At 35.8% G+C, this 18,365-nt stretch overlaps 1 protein-coding gene across 1 annotated transcript in view; it reads left to right on the top strand.

Annotated features, from left to right (window-relative positions):
* Positions 1 to 2,835: 2,835 nt before the first annotated feature.
* The window catches only part of LOC115426225 (netrin receptor UNC5D-like), a 37,984-nt gene continuing 22,454 nt past the window's right edge, over positions 2,836 to 18,365 (top strand). The window contains exons 1-3 of the mRNA XM_030144231.1: positions 2,836 to 2,907; positions 3,735 to 3,884; positions 13,979 to 14,143. Of these exons, the coding sequence (XP_030000091.1) occupies positions 2,836 to 2,907; positions 3,735 to 3,884; positions 13,979 to 14,143 (387 nt within the window). The remainder of the gene's footprint in view (positions 2,908 to 3,734; positions 3,885 to 13,978; positions 14,144 to 18,365) is intronic.

The raw sequence follows: 18,365 nt of genomic DNA, 5'->3' as shown, positions 1-18,365 counted from the left end.
ACATGGTTGAATTTAAATGTATTTATTTTCTTTCCTTTTTTTTTTTTTTTTTTTACAAATCTTTTAAAATTTCAACTTAGAAAATTCGTCCAACTGATTTCTTGAACATTTTTCACCTGATTCTTTTCAAATTTGACACACGTGTTCTTTACATGTGCCTTTCTCTCAATTTTTACACTTCTTTAAAAATTTTTTGAAAAGTTTTAGAAAAAATTTAAAGTCAAGACTCAAAATGAATCCATGGGCAAGGTGTCAGTGAACAGGAAGGGCTAAAGCAGTGGTTCCCAACCTTTTTGTCTCGTGACCCCATTTTAACATCACAAATTTCTGGCAACCCCAGACATTCAAAACGGAAACATTTTTTTGCTAAAATTAATTTATTTTTGATCATGTAAGAGTTTTCTATACTATGTTGCAAATAAATGTTAATTTTAGACAACATTTAGGCTATATAATGTATATAATGCACCTTTTTAGTGTCTGCTTCTCAGTTTCTCTTGGACATGTCTTAGGGGGCCAGGTAGGCGAAGAAATCTTTCCATTCTCTGTTCGGTCCAGTTTTCTGACTGTGACTGTGTTGAACCGTAATAATGCACGTGGTCACATAATCGAATCAATCAAGATATGCCCTCTCAGATATGATATCCTGCATTTTATTCGAACTTGATTTTTATTAGGAAAAGTTTGTGGTGTTAATATATATTGAAAAAAAGTCTAGTGGTGTGAGGTCTGGTGAACACGGTGGGTATTCAGCGAAACCCCTCCATCCAATCCACCTGTTTGGCAAGTTCACCAGACCTCACACCACTAGAGTCTTTTTTATGTGGATACCTAAAAGACAAAGTCTACGCTATGAGACCTGCACAGTCGCTGAATTGAGAGCAGCCATTGAACATGAATGCACGTAAATACCAAGGGAATTGTTTGGTGATGTGTGCGATTCCATTGCTTGGTGTTGTCAGCAGCATCCGGACCAGAACGGACGTCAGTTTGAGAACAGGCAGTGACAAAACAATAAAATGATGTTTGTAAATTCTATTACATGTTGAAAATTAAATGAAGTTTAATAACACCTACTTTACAATTATTTTAAAGGTGCTGGAGACTTTCGTGACCAATTTTTCATCAAATCTGTCAAACCTCAGTCACATCCTCAGTATCATGAATCTGTAAGTCTGTCTGGGATTAATCACCTGAATCTCTTGCATTACGGTGAACAATTTCGAAGTGTCATCCACCATAAAAATCATGTGTTTAAAACAAGCCAGGAGGTTACTCGGGCATCTTCGGAATTTTGTCGTGACGTGCATTGTGGGAAACGGAGGCTCGCGCAGCTGCCTTACAGCAGCAGCTTGAACAGACACGATCGGAAACGGCAGGAACCTTCCTTTTATGCATATTCCTCCAGCTGTTTTCACGTTTCCGCACGTTTGTTTCATCCATATATACCATATGGTCGCACTGCTGCTGCCACTGTCAGGCAGCTGCATGAATAGGGATGGGAATCGTTAAGAATTTAGCGATTCCGATTCCATTATCGATATTACTTATCAATCCGATTCCTTATCGATTCTCTTATCGATTCTCATTGGGTGAGGTAATAAAAGAGTACAAACGGGTGTGTTTGCATTAAAGCTATACCTACCGATGTGGCATTTCTCACAGCACTTAGTAAAAGTTTGAACATGAACAACCCGCCTCTCTCCAAAGCCCTGCCCCTTCCCTCTGCCTGAGCTCTGAGGCTCCTCCTCGTCTCTCCTCCTCTCATCTGATGCGCGATGGAAACAGAGGTGGAAGCAGAGGTGGAGGTCCGGTCCGTTTTGGCGTGTCCGCGGACCCCTCCCTCAGTAATCAGATGCATCATCCACCTGCCGCGGGCCCGCGGCTCCTGTTCCATCAGTAGACCTGGTCTGTGCAGTACTGGGTCAGGGTCTTCACTGCAGTGCCCAGGGGATGGGGGCGCGCACTGTGAACACGCGGCCTCCGCGAATTTTCCGTGGACATTTGAGGTTTCATAGTCCATACAATTATCATCCTACATCATTACATGTGTGACACCATGTACATGTACCTGTATGAGTCCCACCGTCATAAAAGCTGAGCTTTATGCAGACCTGTTCAGTCCAGTACAGCTGACTTCCGGACTTTTATCTCATCCTTCATTCATCAGACTCCCGTTTGTGCCCCTCAGTTGTCGTTTCTGTTCATAAATCCGTTTAATCCCTTCCACATGTGCATGTCAGTTCTATCCAAACACATCCTAGACAGTAGACTGTGGTCAGTGACAGGAGAAGCAGCGCCAGTGAAGCGTCAGATTCAGACGGACACATATCGGATGTGAGACGGCGATAATGGATCGGATGCTGGACGGCAGTAATGGATGATTGACAGGAGGCTCAGTCAGGTTCGGCCAATTATTTTATTCGGACCGACTAAAATGATTGGTCAGACTTTTATCAGAAATATATGAGAATTAAACATTTTTGAGTTTCAATACCTGGTGGATTTCTTTTACATTTTAGTTTGACACACACTTATCAGGAGCATTTTAAGATGACAAAGAAAAGTGTAAAAAGGCCACATCATACGGTATAGCTTTAACTGTTTTATAAAATACAACATATACAGTATGTACAAATAATAAACAGATGACGCCGGGCTGGTTCGGTGGGGGGGGGCGTGAAAGTGAAACTAAAGACGCTTTACTAATTCCTCTACTGCCGCGCATTTCTACTACGTGGAACTGGTTCAACTTGGCTCGTCTTTTCTCCCGTTGTTGTGCACCTCATTTCCTTTCCCTTCTTACCTTCGGAAACTTGTATTTGAGGAGTTACAATGTTTGTTGCCCACATCGGAACCAGAACGGCGTTCACTCTGCCGCTACATTCACAAGCGCCGCTAAATAGCGTATCAATTACGTGACATTCCTGTAAATGAATCACATGCTGTGGTCAAATGTTTGAGGATATTGGAGGGATTCCACCCTTTTGAAGACATGGAAGCTTTGCAAGTGTTCCAAGTATGTGGACCTGGGGTCGTCTGTTTAGACCATTTCTGCCTCAACGCCATGTTGGCTACGTTCTGACCAAAACAATGCAGCGCACGTGTGACATCATCGCGCATGCACAACGAAGGTGGAATCGATAAGCAGAATCGTTAAGCAGGCAGGCAAACGATTCCAAGGAATCGAGCTACTGGGAACCGATTCTCAAAAAGAACCGGTTCTCGATCCCCATCCCTATGCGTGAACCTCCATTTCCCACAATGCACATCGTGACAAAATTCCAAAGATGCCCGAGTGACATCCCAGGTCGGTTTGTAAACACATGGTTTTGTTTATGGTGGATGGCACTTCGAAATTGTTCACTGTAATGCAAGAGATTCAGGTGAGTAATCACAGACAGACTTACAGATTCATGATGCTTAGGCTATGACTGAGGTCTTACAGATTTGATGAAAAATTGGTCACGAAAGTCTCCAGCACCTTTAAGTGTGTATACATTTTTTTGGGACACCCTGTTTATATATTTTTGTATCAATTACTAGAAATTTCAGGTGTCCCCATTTGAATTCCAGGTGACCCCATGTGCGGGCGCGACCCCAAGGTTGAAAACCACTGGGCTAAGTGTTGTTCAACCAGGGTGGGGGTATTAGTAAGTAGTAGTTTTCACTTGTCTGTGTCTCTTTTCCTCCATTCTGTCCCTCCTCATATGTTCCTTTCTTGTCTTCTTCAGGGAGTGGTGGCTGCAGAGAAGACCAGAGGAGGTCAGCTCCTCGAGGAGCCAAAGATGTTGCCTTTCCGAGCAAACACCTTCAGCCTCCAGGTATCCATCCAGGATGTTCCCCAGTTCCTGTGGAGCATCAAACCCTTTACCACATGTCAGGTAATAATGGCACCGTCTGAGGCATATTACAGCCATATTATTTCATAACACAAATGAGTTATTAAAATGCAAATTTGCAAGATCCTGTTTTTGCTGCTCTGGATAATTACTGTGGTGTTTCTTCACTGCTCCTCTCAGGGCTCAATTATCAATCAAGAAATGCAAGGAGCGCTCTGTGTTTTTCATGTTTTTCTGTTGATGAGGACTGGATTCTCATGGTATTATCTGATTAGCTATAATGTGTGATGCATTTGATGTTAATGTGACACCACTTATTAATGAATAATCCATGTATTCGTCAAGTAAAAAAAGTTCCATCCATTTATTAGCTGATATGCAGGTTTGGATCGTTGTTGCTTCACTGTCAATGTGGAAACTTAAATTTTTAGTTTATATTCACCATATTTTGCTGAGAATTTGTCTCCCTCTTGGCTTCACAAATGATTTTCTAATGCAGATATGATACTTAATTCATTCTTACTTGGATCCATTCACTTTACCCTGGGTTATTCCACCTCTAAGATTTATTTATTTATTTATTTATTTTTTAGATAATCCAAAGGTAATTTATTTTATTCCGTCTTTACTGATGATTTATAATTTATTGAACAGACAAGCATAATTTTTGGAAAGTACGAAAACACAGCATATCTTTAATACCTTATTCATTGTATTTACAAGTTTGTTAAATTCCAGTGAGACCAAACACATTTTTGGCAAAAACTGGCACAACCTGGTAAACCAGCATCTGCTCTAATAGGACTACTGCTGACACTGGTCAATGATGTCTTTCTATAAAAACACACAGTCTGGTACATAATTCTTAGTCTAGAATCAGAATTTCTCCACTTCATTGGGATTTTCAGTAAGGCACAAGGTCAATATATAGCCCTAGCATTATATCACAGCCGCAGTGTTTTAGTTTATAAGTTCTAAGTCAGAGAAACATGATGCAGTCCAAGTGATGCAAAGCTGAACTCTGGAGCCCAGTTTGGAGAACTCATCGGCGATCACATTATCCCCTCAAAGCTCGGCTCTGAATGACTTTTTTTCCACCCAGTTTGGGTGAAAATAAGTCATGAACATGGTTGAATAATTTCATCCAGATGTTTCTGAAATGAAAACCAGACACCAAAACAACTTATCCCAGACATGATGGTGTTTACTGTTGGTTACAGCGGGTAACTGAGAAAACCACAAGAAACTAGAGAACATTCTGATCTAAGATGAAGGACTCTGCAATTTAGGTTTATTTTTCTTTGGGCTTCTTGTTTGTACGTAAATTTGACCACTTTGGCACAGATTATCTTCAGATTGTGTATACACAATTAAAGGTCTTAGTGCAATATTTATTGAAAAATCTTAGATTAGATTAGATTAGATTAGATCATTTTAATTAGGTGATTAGATTAGATTAGATACATTTTAAATTAGATTAGACTTAGATTAGATTAGATTGGATTGGATCGATTGGATCATTTTAGATTAGATTAGATCAGATTGGATTGGATCATTTTAGATTATATTAGATTAGATTAGTATATTGGATTGGATTGGATCATTTAGATTAGATTGGATCATATTAGATTCGATTCGATTCGATGGATCGTTTTAGAATTAAAAATTAGATTGGATCATTTTAGATTAGATTAGATTGGATTGGATCATTTAGATTAGATTAGATTAGATTACATTGGATATATTAGATTAGATTAGATCGGATTGGATCATTTTAGATTAGATTACATTAGATTGGATTGGATCATTTTAGATTAGATTAGATCATTTTACAATTAAATTAGATTAGATTAGATCATTTACAATTAGATTAGATTAGATCATTTTATATTAGATGGATTACATTGGATCATTTTAGATTAGATTAGATTAGATAATTTTCAATTAGATTAGATTAGATTAGATAGAATGTATCTGATCCCTTGAGGTTCTAGTAGCAGCACAACACAAATGTATACATATAGAAATATTACAAGAAAAAAGTAATTAGAATAACCATTAAAACTGTACTGGAAAAAAAGGGGTAAATGCACATTGGAAAGTACTAGTAGAAGCAACAAATAGCAAAGCCAGTAATAATAAAGTAGTAATAAATAATCATAAAAATTATGTTCCACTCTTATACTATGCACAATATGTACATATATGTATATATATATATCTATATATAGATTATATATTATATATATCTATATATATATATATATATATAGATATATATATATATATATATATATATATATATATATATAGTTTAATAATCAAAGTCATAATAAATGATAATAGTATAGCATAACAACATATTAAGTAATATATGTAAGTACGTATACTAATAATAACTGTGTCTCTCTGTATTGTTTTTGTGTGTTTTTATAATATGACTTGGAATTCATTGTTGTTTCCTGAATTTCTAATAGTACCTTAGTGTCAGATTTATACGATAAGGACATAAGTATTGGGACACGTTGAATTCAGGTGTTCTTTTCTAACAGGGGTCTGAGATACAAAACAATAATGACAAATGTCATATTATAGTTTTTTTTATATTGTGATCAATATCATTGCATCAGTTAGTTTTGTTTAAATTATTTTGTGCTTCCAAAATGCCTCAGAGATGGTTTTACTTAATTTTTCTTAACATTGTTATTTTTTCCCCCCATGACTATGATTTTTAAATGTTCTACCTCTGAATTTCTTACCTATTTTTCATGCTCTGACTATAAATAATTTTCAACCACAACTAACCATCTACTTTCTTCACATCTCACTTGGGAAGAAAAATCTCCCATTAAACTTTAAGGAAATCCAATCCAACTTTATTTGTAAAGCACTTTAAAACAACCACAGTGGACCAAAGTGCTGTACAGTAAAAAACAAGAATAGATTAAAAGATATAGAACTGTAAAAATAAAATAAAAATAAATAAATATACAGAAGAATAGACAAAACCTACATAAAAGAATAAAATACAAGAATAGATTAAACGCATAAAAAAGATGTACAATTAAAAACAACAAAAAATAAGAACAATATTGATGTTTATATCTCAACATCAGCATGAACAGGACATCTTACAGCTGGAGACATGATGTTGTCCCAATATTTTTGTCCATATAGTGTATCTTTGACGATACATTTTCCATTTTGTATGGTCAGTATTTGTACCTCCACCATATAGCCAAGAAGATGCTAACACTAAAAGTAACTGGTAGCTATAAAAAACCTTTCCCGTTTAACCCTGGAAAGCATGAAGAACACAGTACCGTACAGCTGCCCTCGCTCAGCTTCATCATTATCCCTTCATACTTCAGTTCATAGTGCGTCCTAAGATTCCTGTACATCCCTATAGATAATGATTAGCACTTCAGAAATCTTCCCCTTTGTACCGGGGGCTGTTTTTGTTCCCATTGTTGTTTCATGTTGCTCCTGCAAAGCGGATATGTCAAGTCAAATCCGCCTTAAGGAAGATAATTTCTCTGTGATGCGTTACATTCATGTGGATGTGACAAGCTTTCTTGTTTGTTTGTGTTTGTGTTTGTGTGTGCACCATTTTTACTCCGTTTCAGTGAGAATCCCGCTGTCATCTCCATTTCTCTCCCTGACTTTACAGATTTACGTGGCTTTAGAGATTAGAGATTAACCCATAAAGACCCGACACTACTTTTATGGATGAATTTTCTCAATGTTGATCCTTCTTAAGTGATTTATCACCATTAATTACACTGTTATCCTCTGTCCTCTGTAGTTTGTGTTTGCCTCAATAGTCGCTTTTCATTGGACATCTGCGCAAAACTTTACCGATATTTACTAAACATCGAAAAAACAGAAGTGCGCAATGTCGGTTTTTCAATTAAATCACAAATGCGATGATTTGTTTATTTATTATCGCGAGATGACACGAGAAGTCATTCCATAAACACGGCGACGAATGTAAATATGGTGTTGATTTACAGATATATTCATTACGCTGGGTTACAAAAAATGTTTTTTGCAAGTTGTCTAGGTTTTTTCAACTGAATTAGGACCATTTTGCACCGCTAAATCCAAAAATGACATCTGTTTTTCTCAATCAGGTCAGGTTTTTTTTGCTAATTTGATTTTGAAAAATTTGATCTTCTCACAAATATAATAATTAATACCAAAATAAGATTGGTAAACATACTTTATGAAACTTGTGACTTGATTCCTGTTAGGTACAATGGTGTATTCACCGCAGATGTAGCAGAATACATCAGGCTTATTTTTGCAGGATCTTCTAGTCCACAGGTGTCAAACATGTGGCCCGGGGGCCAAATTCAGCCCGCCAAAGGGTCCAGTCTGGCCCGTGGGATGAATTTGTGAAAAGGAAAAAATTACACTAAGATATAAACAATCCTTTTAGTTCAGGTTCCACATTTAGACCAATTCAATCTCCATTGGGCGGGACCAGTAAAATACGATCATAATAACATTTAAATAATGACAACTGCACATGTCTCTCTGTAAATGTAAATATTTTCATGTACATGTATTTACATTAAAACAAAGTATAATTTCGCAAAAAAAAAGTGAATACCTGAACAAATATGAATAACCTGAAATTTCTTAAGAGTAATAAATGTCATTTTAACAATATTCTTCCTGTTATTAAATGTTTTGTGTTTTTGTAATTTATAATGTACATGTGTTAAATGATAACACTGAGGCAGAATATTGTTTAAAAATTACACTTATTTTTTCAGCCTTTTCATGTTATTCACATCTTTTGAAAGGATAGTTTGTAGATGTAAACCTTTTCATAATGTAAATGTACTCTTTTCGCTCTAAAACATAGAGAAAAGTTGGAGTTGACATTATTTATATTATTATATTATTATTTTACTGGGTCAGCCCACTTCAGATCAAATTTAGGTGAATGTGGCCCCTGAATGTAAATGAGTTCGACACCCCTGTTCTAGTCAAAGCCATTTCATTCACCTGTAATATTAAAACAAAAAAACATAATCATAAATTGGCAAAAGTAAAATCTTCAGAACTCATTTATTGCAAGAAATATGAAAGAATTTTGTATTATATGATGTGAAAAATGCCCATAAATGAAAGCAAAAATGTTAAAAAGCAATATGTAGCATAGTTCGGAAAGTCGACCTGATTGAGCAAAATTAATGTGATTTTTGGATTCAGCACACCAAAATTATCCTAAATCAGCTCAAAAAACTTAATTAATTTGTTGTTGACCAGTGTTATTATATATTACCCCTCTATCTCGTACTAAATTAAAAAAAGACTAGGTTTCCTGGTGTGTCCACACATACGAAATGACGATTAATAATGATTAATAACGACATGTTTCTTCTTTTTTCTTCTTCGCTTGTTGTAACATCTGTCAACATCCGTTTTTTTTTATTCACCTGACTCTAGTTGCGAATAAAGGTCTTTCCATTGCAGTTTTGCATGATATACCATTTGTGGCTTCGGTGGGGATGTCTGAAGAAAGGGGTTTGGACTTTTGAATTGAGTATTTTCAAAATGTAGCTTGCTCGCACCATTTTTCTAAGATCCCATAACCCTCCTTTAAAGGGTTATTATGCTATTATTTTAGTTTCGATCATATTGGTCTGTAGGTGGAACCTGAACTAAAACAAGTTCAACATCCTTGATCGTTAATATCAGTGTAATTTTTGCACTTTGCAAATTCATGCTGGGGGCTGTATTGGAACCTTTGGGGGGGCCTGTGGGTTGCCTGTTTAACACCTGTGTTGTAGAAGATGACGGTGTTTTTATGTTCACTACGGACCAAGGTTATAATAGTATAGGATTTTTCATTATAGTTTAGTTTTATTTAGTTTTGACTTTTTTTCTCTAGTTCAGTTAGTTTTAATTAGTTTTTAAAGCAGGTTTGTTAGTTTTTTGTTAGTTTTCGTTATTTTCTAAATGCTTGGTTTTAGTTTAGTTTTAGTTTCTTTATATCTTTTCTCTTCTTCTCTGTTGTCGTATTCAAATAAATCCCAGACAGGACTCTGCTGCTTTCTCCCAACTTTAGTCTCCATGTTTCCAGGTAGAGTGGGGACCAGAAGATGACTGGAAACCATCAAGTGAGAAGAATATCATATGGTGCCAGCAGCTAAAATTGCTTGAGGGAAATAAGTCGAGTTCATCTCAATCCGACATTGACAAAGACGAAAACGAAGGGAATTTTATCCATAATTTTTATACGTTTTAGTTAGTTTTGTAAGCACACAACACAGTTTCAGTTAGTTATCATTTTTTTCTTTTAGTTACAGAGTGGGGAAGCAAAATTTACAATATTTTGAGGCAGGGATTGAAAGACAGTGTATGACCAATTAGTTTATTGAAAGTCATGAGAATTTATTTGCCACAAGAAAATTAACATAATAGAAAATGTTTTTATTCTATGTGTCCTCCTTCTTTCTCAATAACTGCCTTCACACGCTTCCTGAAACTTGCGCAAGTGTTCCTCAAATATTCGGGGTGACAACTTCTCCCATTCTTCTTTAATAGTATCTTCCAGACTTTCTCGTAATAGTTTTGCTCATACTCATTCTCTTCTTTCCATTATAAACAGTCTTTATGGACACTCCAACTATTTTTGAAATCTCCTTTGGTGTGACGAGTGCATTCAGCGAATCACACACTCTTTGACGTTTGCTTTCCTGATTACTCATATGGGCAAAAGTTTCTGAAAAGGTATGGATAATAGTGTTAGGTATGATTATGACATCAATATATGTTTGGTTTCACAACAATTGACATAGTGCCTGCTGAGAAAAAACAACTAAATGTTCATTGTAAATTTTGCTTCCCCACCCTGTATAGTTTTTATTTATTTCAGTTAACGAAAATGTTTTTACGATTCTAGTTTTCGTCATTTCGTTAGTTTTCGTTAACGATAATAATCTTGCTACAAACCCTCTGAACATCTAAATGGGTCATATCTAATGACCGTAAAAAAATGACAAACTGTATTTTACACCAATTACTTCCATGTATTGATCGGATTAGTGGATTCAACAGGTATTAAACAGGTTATATCAGTAGATGGTTTGGTGGCCGGTGGATGTTTGGGTCTTTATGGGTGAATAGCTTTGTGTTTGCTTCCAGGCGATGTAAACAGCATTAGACAGAGTGCACTGCAGCAGCCAGTGAATTCAGTTTTTTTTTTTTTTGTTGTTTTTTTGTGCGTGGTTTTTGCCGTTTGTGTAGCAGCTGAGTCGTGTCCCTGCTGTGTGCTGTTGTTGCTTAAAGATCTGAATGCAGGGTGAAAGCTCTGCCTCTCTGCAGCCTTATTTATGAGGGCCGGGGGAAGACAGGCAAGCCTCTACGCCGGAGCAGGTGTAGAATAATAGCAGACTCTCGTGCCATACATCAGTCAGCTTTTAGTGCTAAAGAGCATCCCAGCTTTCCGTGTCCATCACCCCTCCTCCCCCACCACCACACCACACCACCACCTTTCCCCGACTCCATTATCTGCTGCTGTGTGCTGCGCCGGGCATCCAAGATCAAAGACTCAAGGGGTTAAGTCTTCCGTAGGCGCGCTAGCTGCTTCTTTTAATGCCATGACTTCACTAAGAATCGTTTACCGGTCACTTTTAATATGCAGATACGGCAGAGGACGGTGTCTAGCAGAGGTCAAGGACATTTCCCCACAGATGTGCCCGTTCCTGGAAATTAATTATACATCAAACGCAATCTTTTCCCCGTTCTCCATATTCCCAGATTTATTGCTTACTATACAGCCTGCAAGCTGCTTCTGCAATCACAATTACTGTAAAAGGGTTTCAGGCTGTATTTGTAAATGATATCTTCTCTCTGTCTTCAACAATAGTTATTTCCGCGCATAAATATATCCACGGGACGGGTGCGACTTCAAAAGCCTGCTCTTAGCTTTTATCTTACCTCGTGGAAGTGGCTGTGGATGTGACGGCGCGCTCGCATACGGACGGAGGAGCTGAATCATCTCGTTCGGAGCAGACGTGAACATCGCTGTGTGCTACCTTGTGTTCCTTATGTCTAGTGGTGTTAGAAAATATCGGTTCTGCAGTATATCGCGATATTTCATTTCACAATACTGTATGGATATTTTTAGGTATTTATTTAAAAGCAGATATGGCGGAGGTTCATTTTTGTTTTTTGGTTTTCTTTATTGTTTTTTATCTTATTTATTATAATTTAACGCTGTTTTATTAAATAATGGTTATTTGAAGCATCCTAAAAGCACTTTTTCCTGTCTGAGAAGCAGATGGTAGTTCCTTTGTGGGATTGCACAAAAATAATGTTATGATGTTAGTTATGAACGAATAGAATATGAACATTTGAGCGGGATCTTAATCTGTAATGTCTATAAACATAATTTAAGTTTTAACACAGGAAGATTTTATAATATAGCATTAGATCCTGTTTTGATCAAATAAAAATGTGTTTAGTATTTGTGAATATTAGTGGTGTAATTCAGTTCTTCCAGGAAAAAATCTTACAAATATATAAAAATCTTACAGATATATATGAATAAATGAATGTAAAATGAATAAATGATAATAAAAATAATCTTAAAACTCTTTTTAACCCTTTCATGCATACTGGTCACTACAGTGGACAGTTGTTCTGCAGCTGTTCTCTTGCATTTCATGGATTTTGTTGTTTTAGTTCCATATCAGCCAACACAGTGGATGCATATACACCATCCCATACACTGCAATTCATACCATTACTGTAACTTTGCCGTTCACTCAAACACTAACATGTTTGAGTGTAACAGGTTTTGTTTTGTTTTGTTTTTTTTAAAGTTTTGGGGTTTTTTTTGCATATCATCTCCATGAAGTGAGTAATAACTCGTGTTAGAGTATGTTAAAATGTGAGAAAATATCAGATTAGCAGCATTGAAAACGTTTTATTTCATAGTTCTCACACAGTATATCGATAAATACATGTTTCTTTGCTTCTAAAATTAAATGCGTGATGTCCAGCTGAGTGGACATTTTTTTAACTCCATGAAAAATAAGTTAACCCTTTCATGCACAGGGGGTCACTCCAGTGGACAGTTCTTCTCCAGCTGTTCTCTTGTATATTCATGGCTTTTGTTGTTTTAGTTCCATATCAGCCAACACAGTGGACACTTATGCACCATCCCATAATAATACACTGACATTCAAACCATTACTGTAACTTTGCTGTTCTTTTCCTAAACAAAAAGTTGTTTTTTTTTTATATATTTCTTCATGAAATGAGTAATAACTAGTATTAGAGTAGGATAAAATGTGAGAAAACATCAGATTAGCAGTATCAAAAATGTTTTATTTCATAGTTTTCACACAGTATATCACTTTCTGATATTGCGTTTTAAATACATATTCCTTTGCTTAAAAAATAAACACATGGCGTCCAGATGAGTGGAAATTTTTGTAACGCCATGAAAATAGGTTCTTCTGTCTTTCGAAGGTCTTTTTATTGATAACAGAACATGAATCAGACATTCACTATAGAGGAAGGAGATCTTTGATTTTCTGAACAACATCCACCCATGAAACAACACATAACCCTACCCAGACATGAACAGACACAAACAACCACTGAAAAAAATTACGAAAAGACAGAATGAGAATTTAAAAAAGCAATATTAACAACCATGTTTAAACAGCATTAATAAGTGCAGTATAAAAGAGCAATATAGAAAAAAAGACAATAGAAAAAGAGCAGGCGAAAAGAAAATTATTATAATAATAATAATAATAATAATAATAATAATAATAATAATAATAAATAAATAAATAAAATGTATTTATTACATGAAAAATAGGTTCATTAAAAAAAAATGAATTGCATTGTTTTTTCATGCCTAAAGAGGAAAAAAAAACACTCAGGACAAAAAAATCTTGATTATGGTTCTCATAATTCATGCATGAAAGGGTTAAGAACTCTTTAAAAAAAAAAAACAAATAGTAAAAAATTGTCTTTTTAACAGTGTCGTGATATATCGTGATGAATCGTATCGTGATTCTAGTATTATGATTTGTATTGTATCGCCACATTCTTGCCAATACACAGCCCTACTTATGTCCCTTCTTTTGTGCTGTCTTCAGGAATTCTCCTTCCCCCAAGTGTGGTGCAGCAACCAGCAGCCCCTGCACTGTGCCTTCTCTCTGGAGAGATACAGCCCTGCCACCGCCCAGCTCTCCTGCAAAATCAGCGTACGCCAGGTCAAAGGTCACGAGCAGATTCTGCAGGTCTACACAGCTGTGGCCGAGGTGAGGCGCCAAGGAGGGTGGGGTGGGGGTAGGGGCAGGGGGAGGAATCTTCACTTTCTCTCGCAACCTTTATGTAACCTTGCTGGAATGTGTCCACTGACAGCAGGGCCAGCTCTCCTGAGCTTGCATTGTGTATTAATAGAGCGAAGAGGACACTGGCACTTACTTTCTGCTAAATGTTTCGAACACGGAGCACAGATCCAGCACCAATATTTACTCAGTAGAACAGTTTACTTGGATACTCCGTGCACATCAAGTATTTGTAGTATTTCAACAGCTTATTGTCAGTATTTAACCCTTTCATGCATAGTGGTCACTACAGTGGACAGTTTTTCTACAGCTGTTCTCTTGTATATTCATGGATTTTGTTATTTTAGTTCCATATCAGTTTATGCATCACCTCATATACTGCAACTGATACCATTACTGTAACTTTACTGTTCTTGATAAACCTGATCTGCAGTAAGTTGTTTGACTGTAAGTCAATTGCTAATTGCTATTAGGCTGTTTTTTGGGGGGGTTTTTACTTTTTTTTTTGCATATTTTCCCCATGAAGTAAGTAGTGACTAGTATTAGAGTATGTTAAAATTTGAGAAAACATCAGATTAGCAGCATTAAACATGGTTTTATTTCAGAGTTTTCACACAGTATATCAGTAAATACATGTTTCTTTGCTTCAAAAGTTAATGATGTCCAGCTAAGTGGACATTTTTGCAAGTCTGTGAAAAATAGGTTAAAAAAAATGTTTTCAATCACATTGCTTTCATTTTAATACCTAAAGGGGAATAAAAACCCTCTGGAGAAAAATCTTGATTGAGGTTCTCATAATTCATGCATGAAAGGGTTAATATGTAGACTAGAATAGAAAGAATAGAATAGACTTTATTTGCCATTTGCACAGATGCATCGCAGTATAGGTACAGTGGAATTCTTGTGCGTTTCCCTGAGTCACAGAGTTGGAAAAGACATGGATAAAAACAGAAACAAAACATAAACACAGCTAAATATAATTATATATATATATATATATATATATATATATATAAAAAATACACATATAATATACATATAAAAACAGTTATTGCACAGATAAACACAAATACACATTTGTAAAATCCAGTACTGATCAGAAAAAAAGTAATAATAATAATCATGACAAGAAAAGCAGTCAGAGAGCGCAGACCTCCGCCAAGACCGATCTGTGCCCCCCCCCCCCCCCCCCCCCCCCAATCACCACCAAAATTTAATCATTTCTTCCTTGTGCCAGTATCAACATTTTCTGAAAATTTCATGAAAATCCGTCCATAACTTTTTGAGTTATCTTGCTAACAAAAAACAAACACACAAAGCAAAGCGATCACAATACCTCCTGGCAGCGGTAACAATAATAATAATAATAATAATAATAATAATAATAATAATAATAATAACAATAACAATAATAATAATAATAATAATAAGAGTACTGAAAGGTAAAAACAAGTTATTGCACATTTGAATTAAAAGTACTGGGAGGTAGGGCAGGTTATTGCACATTCAGTTAAGAAGTGAATTACAACGTTTTGTACAAAATTTCACATATACAATACTGTGCAAATTTGTAGGTCAGCATTAGGTTTGTTGGTTTAGTAACATTCTAGTGACTAGTGACCGCCCATGGGTATTTTTCAGTATCCGGGACTGGCCAAGGGAAGGTTAACAGCTAGATCAAAAGATACATTCAAACCTATAACACCAAATGTATCATTAAGTTATCAATAAGATTTAACTTAACTTATCATTAAGTTAAATTAAATCTGGCCTCAAAGAGATGATATATACAATCCATTTTGACCACATTTCCAGAAATTTATCCTGCTTTACTTTTAATGAAAAGGACAGTTTCTCCATTACATAGATTTCATAGATTTCTTTTAACCAGTCTACAAATTGTGGTTCATCTGGTTGTAGCTACTTCCTTGTCAGAGCTTTATTCCCTCCAATAAGTAGTACTCTCATTAAATATTTCTCTCCTTTGTCAAAGCATCAAATAGGATTGTGGTCTTAACCCCATAATGCCAAACGTATCATATTTGATACATGGGTTTTGAAACCCTCTACATGATCAGTGTGATATTTTTCTTTCTTGAAAACATGATGTTTACAATTAGATCCATGCAATACACAGATAATCCACCAGGGGGAGGGATTCATTCACCAGAGGCCTTTCCAGTGACACTACAAAACTGTCATTAATGAGGAAGGAGGCAGAACTTTGACAATTTTCCAAAAGAATTACCAATTTGTTAGACATGTTTGTGTTATATTATGTTTTTGTTTGTTCAAAAATAATAATATTTGAGCATTGAGACCTGATGTATCAAATATGATACAAAATTGAAACTCATACATGGAAATTAATATGTGAAAAAACATTTGGGGGTTGTTCAGAAGGACCAAGAAAAGCTCCAGTTTCAAAGAACTGGAATTTTATGTCAATGATTTAATGGTTTTAAAGACTTTACAGGGTTAAAATCACCTTTTGAAGACTTATATATTTTGGAAGTATATTACTTCTAGTGTCCAGCACAAGTTTTATTTTGTTTAAATGGCATTAAATTCAGCATAAATGTATGTTTGCATTCTTTGTCCATCAGTGTAATTCAAAGCATACTCTTCTATTGGACCTCTATTGTACTTATGAGAAGTTGTAAGGTCCATTTAAAAACCTTTTGCTACTCTTATTACAGTGGTAACAAATATCTAATAAACTGAGATAAATATATGTAAAAATGTATTAAATTAGTTTATTAAGGTATTTGACTTTGTAGATAATATAGATGCAATAAATTGGCTGAATAAACAATTGAAGCTTGTAATTATTCTCCCTTGTCCATCCGTTACTGAAACACTTAGCAAAACTCTTGCTATTTTATGCCCTTATACTGGGCTGCCATAAAGGGGGGTAAACGTGACAAATTCATGGGGCCCAGCATTTTTGGGGGGCCCATAAAGCAGTGGAGGGGGTCCAGTGGATACAGGTTAGAAGTTGTGAAAATTTTGTGTAAAATCTGTTGCATGGAAGCTGGGAGTTGGAAGTTGTAAGCATGTTAACTTGCACTTTCGCTTCACGCCAGCGTTAGTTAAATTAGTTATGGACCACACCCCCATGTATATAACCGCAGCCCCTACCCCAAGTACACCCCGCCCCTGTTCCGACAAATCGACAAGATACAAAATTTTATAAAGGCCCCACAACATTTACCTTTCATGGGGCACACAATTGCTAGCAGCACCCCAGCCCTTATATTTTGAAAAAAATACAAACTGTTTCCTGTTTTGCAAAATGGACACCCTACAGGACCAACAGTATGGATTTTTACAGTTTTAAGAAAATTGGAACTGCACTTTAAGGCAGGTTCTGTAACGTGGTCAAAAACAAATGTTTATTTTCTGTCCATCTGTTATCAAGTGGTTTTTACTACTTTTAAGCCAGAAGATTAGGTTAAAACATTTTTTTTTTCAATCACGCATCTAAAAGTGCTTATTATTCCCTGCAAAATGAGGTATCATTCATCTTTCTACCATAAATAGTTGTGAAAGGCCAAATAAATATGTAGTAAGGCTGTCCATCTGTTAGCGCTTGGCCAGCCCCATCTGTACTTACATTCAATCTGATATATGTGGAGTATGAACAGCAGGAAAAACTAAAGTTTCAGGGAAAAAACAGCTTCTATAAATTAAAGTGGTCGTATTTAGTATTTGGCCTGTTGACAGACATCCTACCATTATAATGATCAAATTAATCTACTGCTGTTTTAAGCTCAATTCCTCATATTAATTTTAACAACATTAACTTCGACAGCACCTAATATGTTTACCAAGTACATTAATGTCTAAACAACTCAGATATGTGACAATACAAAAGCTAACAACAATGTAGTAGTGATTCAAATGGGATTTATTTTTCAATAGATGTATAAAATATAGTGGCGGAAAAGATTGTTAGACTACCCCTTGTTTTCTTCAATTTCTTGTTCATTTTAATGCCTGGTCCAACTAAAGCTACATTTGTTTGGATAAATACAATGATAACAACAAAAACAGCTCATAATAGTTTAATTTCAGAGCTGATATCTATCCATTTAAAATGTTTTCTTGATAATAACCAAAATCACTTCAGTTCCTACATCAATATCTATGGCATTGTACTAATAAAAACAGTGCTTTTAGACATTCTATG

This window comes from Sphaeramia orbicularis, chromosome 9, assembly GCF_902148855.1.
Source record: "Sphaeramia orbicularis chromosome 9, fSphaOr1.1, whole genome shotgun sequence".
Lineage (NCBI taxonomy): Eukaryota > Metazoa > Chordata > Actinopteri > Kurtiformes > Apogonidae > Sphaeramia > Sphaeramia orbicularis.
The sequence above is the reverse complement of the archived record's forward strand: the minus strand, read 5'-3'. Positions and strand labels throughout refer to the sequence as shown.